At 31.0% G+C, this 10,346-nt stretch overlaps 1 protein-coding gene across 8 annotated transcripts; it reads left to right on the top strand.

Moving 5' to 3' along the window:
• Nucleotides 1-5,214: 5,214 nt before the first annotated feature.
• Nucleotides 5,215-9,770, top strand: LOC106306055 (major centromere autoantigen B-like). Of its 8 annotated transcripts, none has more exons than XM_013742513.1 (9): nucleotides 5,215-5,412; nucleotides 5,657-5,734; nucleotides 5,855-6,893; nucleotides 7,120-7,195; nucleotides 7,284-7,339; nucleotides 7,433-7,585; nucleotides 7,703-7,763; nucleotides 7,921-8,004; nucleotides 8,431-9,770. In XM_013742513.1, the coding sequence occupies exons 8-9, from the start codon at nucleotides 7,953-7,955 to the stop codon at nucleotides 9,474-9,476; spliced, it is 1,098 nt and encodes a 365-aa protein (XP_013597967.1). In that variant the 5' UTR covers nucleotides 5,215-5,412; nucleotides 5,657-5,734; nucleotides 5,855-6,893; nucleotides 7,120-7,195; nucleotides 7,284-7,339; nucleotides 7,433-7,585; nucleotides 7,703-7,763; nucleotides 7,921-7,952; the 3' UTR covers nucleotides 9,477-9,770. The 8 variants fall into 8 exon arrangements, with proteins under 8 accessions (XP_013597967.1, XP_013597966.1, XP_013597964.1 ...); XM_013742512.1 differs by having other exon boundaries at nucleotides 5,657-5,738; XM_013742511.1 differs by having other exon boundaries at nucleotides 5,219-5,275; nucleotides 5,381-5,412; nucleotides 5,657-6,893.
• Nucleotides 9,771-10,346: the final 576 nt, after the last annotated feature.

The raw sequence follows: 10,346 nt of genomic DNA, 5'->3' as shown, positions 1-10,346 counted from the left end.
ATGAAACTGATGATTGATATATATATATATATATATATATATATATATATATAAGTGGGTTCCTAAAATCTTGGGAATAAAGTAGAGGTTAAAAATATGTTTAATCGTAAAAGGTGGTTACGGGAAAATCTTATATATTAAAATAGAAGTCATGACTTCTTTCATGTGTGATTTTTTACTTTGGACCATCAATTAAAAATCTTATTAAATGTATTTTATTAAGACTAATAATACATAGAATCTTTAAAATACTTTAATCATAATATCTTTTGATATCTTTTTATTTTAATTTAAAATTTTAAAAATCTGTTTTAAAATATTTTTACAAGATCTTCAATTTCGAAATTATATTTAAATATTTTTACTAATTTCGAAATTAGTTTGAAATATTTTTGTACATTAATATATTCAGTTATCGTTTATAAAATAAAAAAATAAAAAAATTCTATAATATTTTATCTATCATATAATCATAATCAATCATATTAAAAGAAAATTATTATATTGAGGTAAATATAATAAAATTGTATTAAATTTATAGATTTATATATTTTATATATTTTATTTTCGTAAGTATTAAATATTTATGTTCAAAAATAAAATCTATTATGCTGGTAAAATGGGTTAAATAGTAAGTATACCACTTATGTTCTAAAACAATAATTTATGTATAGAAAGTGAAAACAAACAGCTGCGCGGTTGCGCGGATCAAATTCTAGTTGACTTTAAAGATCATTAAACATTACAAAATGGGTTGTCAATACTAAAATTACTTTTATACCATTAATGAATGGTGATGGGTTGTTTGAAAACTAAGTGGCAATTTAAGTAATATGCCAAAGTATTTCAAGGAGTAAATATCAAGGATGATCCTGTTTTAATGATATTGATTTGGCTTCTAAAATTTAAATTTTTTTTTGTTAAGTATGTGAATTTTCATTAGCAGGTAATGACACAAACAAATATTAAGTTTTGTTGAAATCAAATGTAGGCATCTAATAAGAAGCTAATCAAAGAATAGGTGTTTGAGAGAGAAAAACAAAAAAAAAAGCTAAAAAAGACGCTCACAATCTTTCTCTTTGGACATTAGACGATGCTTCGCCAGCGTCTTGGTTCTCAGCTCCTATATGATTCACCGAACAAGGAACCTGTCGTATAAGCGGCATGATACATGTACTTCTTGGAGATCTGTCATCAGACGAACTTGAATCAGAAGCAATGATGGGAGTGTCTGGGTTAGTTAGATTCATCTTCAATTACGAGGGTGTGAAGAATTCAACGAATACTTGCCCACGGTCCGCGCCAAAATGTGGATCCTGGATCAAGATAAGGGAAGTAAATGTGGCTTGAATCTACAAAGTTATTGAATAAGAATCAAGATCTCTAGAAACGCTTTCTATTGATAAATCTTAGTTACACTTAGATTTTACAAGTGATCTGCACTCTCAATATGAACGTAGTTCCTTAGAAACAATTGACCTAAAGCAATTTATACCACGTTCTTCTTCCCAGCTCCAGCTCCCGTCTCTCTTTATGGACATAACCAGTCACCAAATCATGCCTTCAAAACCGGAGGCAGTTCCATGAACTCAGGTACCTCGAAGGCTTAGTTCCCTCTGTAAGCCGAACCCCATGTAATCTTTCAAACTATAAAATATTACCAAAACTTGAAATGTTATATATAAAATAGTGTATTAATATAGTAACAAAAACTAATTCAAAATTAATGTAATCTTCCAAACTTAAAAATGGCAGTGTAAGTTTTTCAAAGTTTTCTTGAAAAAATATAAAATTTTGAAAATAAATCTTCAAACTCAAAGTTTTAAAAGCCTATGTATTCCATGCTTGTACTAAACCAAAGTTTCACCATCGTCGTCTCTCCAAATTAAAGTCTAAAGCGTTCTCGAATTGCAGCTACGTATCCGCATGAATGTTTATTAAAACGCGTTGAAACGTTGGTTTGCATTTGAATATTTGAGTTTAACCTACATTACCTAACTCAAAGATGAGGCTGTCCCATGAATTATTCCTTCACATAGATAGTGAAGCGGAGTGCCGCAAATATCAAAGGGTTTTAAAATACAATCTTTCAACCAACAAAAGAACAAAGCTTTTTGTACATACCCAAAAAAAAATTGAACTTCATAACAATGTCCTACAAAGATTTCAGTCCCATTTGGACAAGTAGGGGTGGGCGTTCGGTTACCCATTCGGGTTCGATTTTCGAGTTTCGGATTTCCGGGATCAAATATTTTAGTCCCATTTGGGTATTTTGAAATTTTGGTTCGAGTTCGGAGCGGATCTTTGCTGATTCGGTTCGGGTTTGAATAACCCATTTAAATTATTTTAAAAAATTTTAAATTGATTATATACTTTAAATTTCTTAAAATCTACAAACAAAATAATATATTATATATAAATATGAATGACATATGTCAAATACTAAACTTAACATATAAATTAGTTTGGTTTGAAATACTTTTTTTTTGGATCGGGTTTGGTATGTTTTTCGGATTGGCGTTTTTTTTTTTGCCCAGATACGAGTTTGTCAATTCTACCTAGGCCTACATTCGGATAATTTCCCTTCCATTGTATTACATTAACCATGTGGATTCATTATATATAAGAAAAAAGGATCTTATTATATAAAGCTTGATTCTTCAAAGTTGCTAATTAACATGATCGCGACACATGACAATTATAAATTTAAGATTGTGACATGTGTTAATCTATCTCATAATTAAAAATATATATAATAATAACATATTGAAAAAATGAATTTCATTAAAAGTAATTATAAATATTATTTAATAGTAATTTTCCTTTTTTAAAATCCTAATAAAAATATAATTGCAAAAGATTATTTGATAGTAATTTTCCTTCTAATATTGGAAAATCCTAATAAAAAGATAATTGATAGTAATTTTTATTTTAATACTGTGACATGTATTTAAATATATAATGATTAAAAATATATATAATAAGATAACAAAAACGATTTTTCTTTAAAAAATAATTATAAATATTATTTAATTTTCTTATTCTTATTATTATTTTTATTTTTATTATAATGTTTGTTTTAAAAGATACTAAAGATAGCGAATTATAAAAGATAAATATTAACTTTTAAGAAACAAATGTTAAACAAAAACGAATTGTAAAATCCTATAAGTACAATAAACTATTTAATAAAAAACATGAAGAAAAATCTAACTTTAAAATAATTAATATTACCTTTTTAAAAGCTTAATTAAAAGAAAATTGTAAAAGTACTCTTATTTTTTTTATAAGTAACTAAATTTCTTTTTAATAGATAATTATATGTTAAACAATTATGACAAAAAATAGATACAAATATTTCACATCTATATTGAGGTTTAAGATTCCACATATTATTTTTACAAATCACAATAGTATTTACATGAAAAGTATTAACTGCGAATTTTCTTTTAATTTCTTGATACAATTCAACAATTTATTATTTTTATTACATCTTATGATGCTGACATAACTTTTAATTTTGATATTTTTGTTGTACATAAGTATGTGTGAATATGATTAATATGTTTTTGTATGTATAATACAAAATATATAAATAATTAAACAGAATTGTTTCTAGTATAATAAATAGCTGTATAAAATATAAAAGAAAAAAATAATGATAAAATAATTAATTTCCTTTTTAAAAGTCTAAATAAAATAAAATTGTAAAATTAGTCTTATTTTTTATAATTAACTAACTTTACTTTTTAATAATTTTGTGTTAAAAAAAATAAACCAAAATTAATTTCAAATATTTCACCTCAGATGATTGTGACATATGTCAATTAAAAAAAATAGATTGTGAATGTGTCAATAAAAATTGTCATTATGTGAAAATAACTTATTATTTTCCTAAAATCCTAAATAAAAGATATTTCAAAAAATAAATTTCTAATCTTAACCAATTAAGATTTTTAGCGTCTTTTTTCTTTAAATCCTAACCAGAGAAAATTGTAAAATTTTAATTAATAGTAATTATTACTTAAAAATTAATGATAAACATGATAGTAACAATTATTTAATTATTAAAAAATTGTAAAAATATTATTGATATTAAAAAAACGAATTTTTAAAATGTTAACTTTTAAAAATAGTTAATATTAACTGAAAATAATTATTTGATAGAAATTTATTATTCAAAATCCCAGACAAAATATAATTGTAAAAGATTAAGTAATTTGAATTTCCTTTTCTAAAATCCTAAAAACTGTAAGAGAATATTTTTTTTTCCTTTTTTGTAAAAAAATCCTAAACAAAAGATATTTATATCTCATTTTTAAGTTCTAACCAATTCTTTTATTTGATAATATTTTTAAGAGAGTATTTGGTGATGAACATGATAGTAAATATTATTTAATTAACAAAAGAAGTTTAAAATTAGTATGATACTAATTGTAAAAATATTAATTTAAATTTATTTATTAATAACTAAATAAGTTTTTGACAGCAAATTATTTTTTCTGAAATTCTAAAGAGAAGATAATTGTAATAGGTTATATAACAATAATTTTCCTTTTCTAAAATTTTAAACAAAATTGTAAAAAATATTTAATATTATTTTTAATTCTTTTTAATTTTAAATAAATAGGAGATTTATAAAATAGAATGTTTTCCTTTTTTAAAAAATACTAGCAAAATAAAATTTTAAAGACTTATTTAATAAAAGATTAAATTAGTACATAAGAGCATGTATAATGTTGTTAGTGACTCGATTGGTGTATTTGACTTTAATATTTTTTTCATTCAATTTTTATTTATTTCTGGTTGTGTTCAGGTTAAACGTTTAGGTATAGAATTTTTTCTAATCCTAAGTACAAATTTTATAACAATTCATCGATGCACCATGATTATAACATATAAATATTAATTTAAATTTATGTGTGAAAATGAATTTTAATTATGAAATAAATTTCAAAAAACATATGCAAAAAATAATCATAAAACCATAATAAAACAATTTATTATTTTATAGTTTTTATTAAATTAAAACAGGCTCATATCATGTATACTATATGATCTAGTAATTAGTAAAAGTTGAAGCATGTATAGCTTTTTTACCGAGGAAGGCAAGACACAATCTAACAAAGTAAACACAATCTAACGAAGGACACGTGGGGCGACATTACTGGTCGTGAAAACGAGAACTCACGAGAAAGATATTAGTCGATTTGACAAAATTCTTTGTATCATAAATCTTCTTCGTTCGATCTCAGTGGCTCTGCGGCTTCTTATGGTATGATGCCAAAGGATTGTAATCTGGTGGATGAATATTTGAAGTTTTTTGTTTTTGTTTTTGGTTTCGGGCAACTCTTTCTTCCTTTGGATCTGGAATCGATAGCCTTTTTTGGGGTGACGACGCTGAGTTCGAAGGTTTGATATATTTCTTTTTTTCGATGATTGAAATACCCTTTGCTCAATTTCTTCTTCTCTGGAATTATATTGAAAACCCGTTTGGAAAGTCTTCGCCTTTCTAGGTTATTATTATTCTTGACGATTGTGAATTTGAATAAATTAGGGGTCTTAGATCCATCTTGCTATATGCTTATAGAGCCAATTGATTGAATCAATATAGTTCGAACTGCTGACACACACAACTCTTTTGTTTCAATTGTAGAGGGTGTATGTGATAATGAGTTCAGGACCAGGGAATTTTTGTCTGGTCCACGTCAGCCTCGTGCCTGTGCTTAATGTTGTTGGTGAACATGTCAATTATATTACTTTCGTTTTCCCGAAATGAAGCAGCCATGATGTTGACACCATTTGATTCTATTAAACCTCATTTTGATTTGTTGTTTTCTTTCAAAACCTAAAGCCGGCACAGCATAGTGTCCTGACGTTTGGGCTTGACACCAGATATCTTAGCTTGTCGGAGCACAAAGAACTATTGGAACGAACACAATCGATATCACTCTCTTTCTTTATTTGGCTTTGTTTTATGCTAATAAATTTTATCTGAAAGGCCGTTTTTGTTCTATCTTCCTGGTGCAGACTGGAGCACAAATCATTTACGCCAAATACTCAGGAACCGAGGTTGAGTTCAACGATATTCTCAAGGAAGATGACATCGTTGGCATTCTTGAGACAGAGGACATCAGAGATCTCAAGCCCTTGAATGACTGACTCCTGTGTTTTAAATGGCGCATGGCGCTCTAAGGCGAGGAGGTTGGAGCCATGCGCCTTGCGCCATGGCACTCCAAGGCGCTCGCCTTATGGTTAGGATGCATTCAAACGTGGTTTAGTTATATACAGCTTTAGAGGAACTTAGATATGCATTGATAGATGTTCTTAGGTTAGAAGTGTATGTGTTAGCTACAGACGTGTAACTATTTCTATGGTTACGTACAGAAGATAGTTACAGAGTAGACTTGTATATAACAATAGTACAGTCAGCTATACCAAACTGTCTTATTTATACACACTAATATAGTCAGCAACGAGTTAGTCATGCACACTAATATAGTCAGATATGTACACACATATAAACCCCAAAACACCAAAACAAAGAACTTGAAACTAAAAAACTAAATTCAATTGCTCAAATCCAACAAAACCTATAACTCTGAAAAACTAAGCATTATGTTTTAGGGATATTTAAATGTCGATAAAGTAGTGATAGAGTTCCAAGATGTTTTAAGGATTCCGTCAAAGTAGTGTTTAACGGAAAATACAAGGCGCGCCTTAAGAGGTTCAAAGGCGCTTATATTTAAGCCAATGGCGCACCATGGCGAGCGCCTTGAGGAACTAGGGCTCGCCTTAGAAGACTGAGGCGTTAAGACCATCGCCCCGGTGCGCCTTGCGCCTTGGCGCAAAAGGCGATCGCCTTTTAAAACACAGACTGACTCTTCATTAAGGTTCGCCTCTTGTGCTTATGTCAAAAATCATTTTTATATTATATATTATTACATAATATGTGTTAAAAAAAAAAAAAGAAGAAGAAGATAATCATCGAACACAATTCTTCTTAAACTTTATATATTCTTAAATTATTAACAACCAGAAAATAATTTTTTAAAACAAACACAAACCCAAAATCTAGTGTCTACTTAAACCTCATTTTGCTTTGTTGTTTTCTTTCAGAAAACTAAAACCGGCACAGCATAGTGTCCGAGGCTTGGGCTTGACACCAGATATCTTAGCTTGTCGGAGCACAAAGGTTTGTCTCATCTAGAAATTTTGAGTATCTTGGTGTTGTTTATCTTCTATTTCTGATACAAAATTCTCAAATCTTTTTCTTCATTAAGGCACTTGAAGAGAATGTAAAAGAAAAACTAGCTCCAGTTTTGCGATTGTCCCGGCGGTAAGATGCTGCTACCTTTTGTTCCTTGTTGTTATGTCCTCTATTTACTTGAAATCTCTTGTTAATATTACCCGCTTATGGTTGTTGTTTCAGCTTGAGTATCCCTTTTTTCTTTGCCTTTACGAGTAAGAAAATGGCTACGCTCCCACCGGGGTAGCACCAAAATTTCTCGGCATCTCATCCTCCTGTTGCTGATAAAGCTGCTAAAGGCTTGAGGATGTATTCCCTGCAACGCAAAGGCAACAGGTATATTCTATATCCAAATGCTCTTTGAAAATGCCCTATTTTGAATAATGACAGAAAGATTCTTCTGGAGATCACTGATGGTTTCTATATGAATTGTTCTTGTCTCCTGCTATACAGGAGCCTAGAAAAGATAATATTGGAAGCTGTAATGATTACATGTTGGTTGAAAGTATTGGAGGTCAGTATTGTGACCGTCTGTCTCATTATGATGAAGTTTTGGGGGTTTTTTTAAAACTTTTTGAGAAGTTTTGGGGTTTTTTTAAAACCTTTTCTGATATTTCCCCTCAGTCTATAACCTGAGTGAGTCTCATTCTTCCCTCGTCAAATTTTTCTAGGGTTTTGTTGAGAGAGGAGAGCAAGAGCAAATATGGCGGCACCAAATCCAGCAAATATGGCGGCGGCACCGAATCCTCCACTAGGTATTGGTTGATTACGGAAACTTAACTGATTATTATGGAACATAAACGGAAAGCTGATTTTAGAAATGCATCTAGGTGACGATATTTATATTTACGGAAAGTTGATCTGCGCATTTATTTAGAAATTGATTTTTTAGAAGAAGCCGATTATGGAACAGATACGGATTTTACTGCTTTGGCGTATTTGATTTTGAAATGAAGCTGATTTTAAAATTTCATCTAGGTGACGATACTTACGGAAAGTTGATCTGTGAAATTTTTTTTTTTTTTTTTTTTTTTTGAAGAAGAAGCCGATTATGAAACAGAAACGGAAAGCTGCATTTATTTAGGAATTGATTACAGAAGAAGCTGATATGATATTTGCATTTATTGTTTGTGTCAGTGATCGTTCTGGTCTTGATATTGCCTTGATATTTTTATTTTCAGATCTCCCTCCCAAGAGTCCTGAAGTGATCCTTTTGCTCAAGCGTTTCATACGGAAGGAGGAGATGCCTCATTGTGCTGTAAAGGTTCTTGCCGATTCAGATCTCCAAGTCACAGTATCCACTAACGCCTGGACTGCAGCAGCGTATCCTTATTTTGAAGAAGATGAATACTGGTTTTTTCTGCATAGGAAACAAGCTTCTAAGGATAAGAAGAATGTTGATAGAAGGCTTGGAGACTTGGGGACATGGAAGGCAAGGGGCAGGAGTACTAACATCTACATTGGTGCGCAGCTGGTAGGCATCAAACAGAAGTATGAACTAATTAAAGGCAAAGTTAAAACTGGATGGTTCCAATTCGAGTACACAAGGTTTTCCAACAAGTTCGAGAAAATCTGTGTAGCCCATCTCATCTTTGCCAAGAAGCCTGAAGTGGATTATCCTTCTGATATCAGTGATGAAGAAGAAGAAGAAGAAGAAGAAGAAGAAGAAGAAGAATCTGCTGATGAGGAAGAGCAGGGTTTGCAGGTACAGGCTCATGAGGTTGAACTTGTGAATGAGCAGCAGAGTCTGCATGAGCAGGTGTTGAACTTGGAAGAAGAAGAAGCTGCTGCTTCTGATGAGGTAGAGCAGACACTTGTGAATGAGGAGCAGAGGTTGCAGCAGGTACAGGCTCATGAGGTTGAACTTGGGAATGAGCATCAGGGTCTGCAGGAGCAGGTGGTCAACTTTGCTCATGAGGAAGCGCTGACATTTGTGAATGGGCAGCAGGGGCATTTTCTGGACGATGACGAGGAGTGGGCTCGCTTCTTGAACACTGACGATGATGGTCTGGCGATTGATGACTTGTTCGAAGATGGTGATTCAGAAAAGACGCTAGAACATGTGAACGAGCAGCAGAGTCTGCAGGATCAGGTGCTGAACTTGGAAGAAGAAGCTGCTGCTGCTGATGATGATGAGGAAGAGCAGACACATGTGAATGAGGTGGAGCAGCAGGGGGGGTTGCAGGTACATGCTCATGAGGGTGAACTTGGAAGAAGCAGCTGCTGATGATACGTGGACTCGCTACTTGAACACGATGTTTGATGAGTTCTTGGGAGATGATAATTCAGAAAGACACTAGAAGATTAAATGAAGCTTCATGTCGTTGAACTTGTTGTGTTTTGTCCTGAGACTTCTCTTATGTTTTGTCTTGAGACTTCTCTTATGTTTTGTCGTTAGACTTCTCGTTTTGGAAACAGCTTTTACCACGTGACTGCATATCTTCTACCTCCAGATTAGTGGTACTGAGAAATTAGCTTGCATTCAGAAACTTGAGCTATAGAGAGTTGCATCACTTCCTTATATTGATCTGTGTGGATAAACTTTGCCATTTAGTGTAATCTTGTCGCCGAATGTCAGATCAGAACAAGGCCGGAGCCAATGGAAACAGGAACGAGCCTGTTGTGAGATGTGCCAATCTAGTTAACATGCACGTAACATGATGAGCCAATATGATACAAAAAAAATTAAAATAGTTTCAAATTTCCTTTTTGACTTTAAAATAAACTTTAGAAAAAATATACTTTTTTTTTTTGAAAAAAGAAGAAGAAAAAAAAAATCGAATTCAAAAACGTATTATTCATCAAACTCTAATTATTTAAGTAATAGTGTATGTGTTTTCTGCAACTATTCATCAAACTCTAAATTTTTTTTTACTTATCACCAATCACGCCGTTAAGATCTCTCTATCGAGATTTGTATATCTAATTAGATCTGATATGATCGGTTCAACTTTTAACTAGTTTTCCTATTGTCTATACTATTATTTGCGAAGTTAATTTTCGGAAACGAACTCTTACGTTAAAAGTTAGAGTGGTTAATGTCGTTGTTACTCTTAATAAATTTTTATATATAATAATTTTATTAAAAACGAATTTT

Source organism: Brassica oleracea, chromosome C7, assembly GCF_000695525.1.
Source record: "Brassica oleracea var. oleracea cultivar TO1000 chromosome C7, BOL, whole genome shotgun sequence".
NCBI lineage: Eukaryota > Viridiplantae > Streptophyta > Magnoliopsida > Brassicales > Brassicaceae > Brassica > Brassica oleracea.
The sequence above is the reverse complement of the archived record's forward strand: the minus strand, read 5'-3'. Positions and strand labels throughout refer to the sequence as shown.

Coding starts and splice junctions, on each gene's coding strand:
- LOC106306055 (XM_013742513.1), top strand. CDS start 7,953: ATGGCGGCACCAAATCCAGCAAATATGGCGGCGGCACCGAATCCTCCA. Junction 8,005..8,430: donor GGCACCGAATCCTCCACTAG/GTATTGGTTGAT, acceptor TTTTATTTTCAG/ATCTCCCTCCCAAGAGTCCT.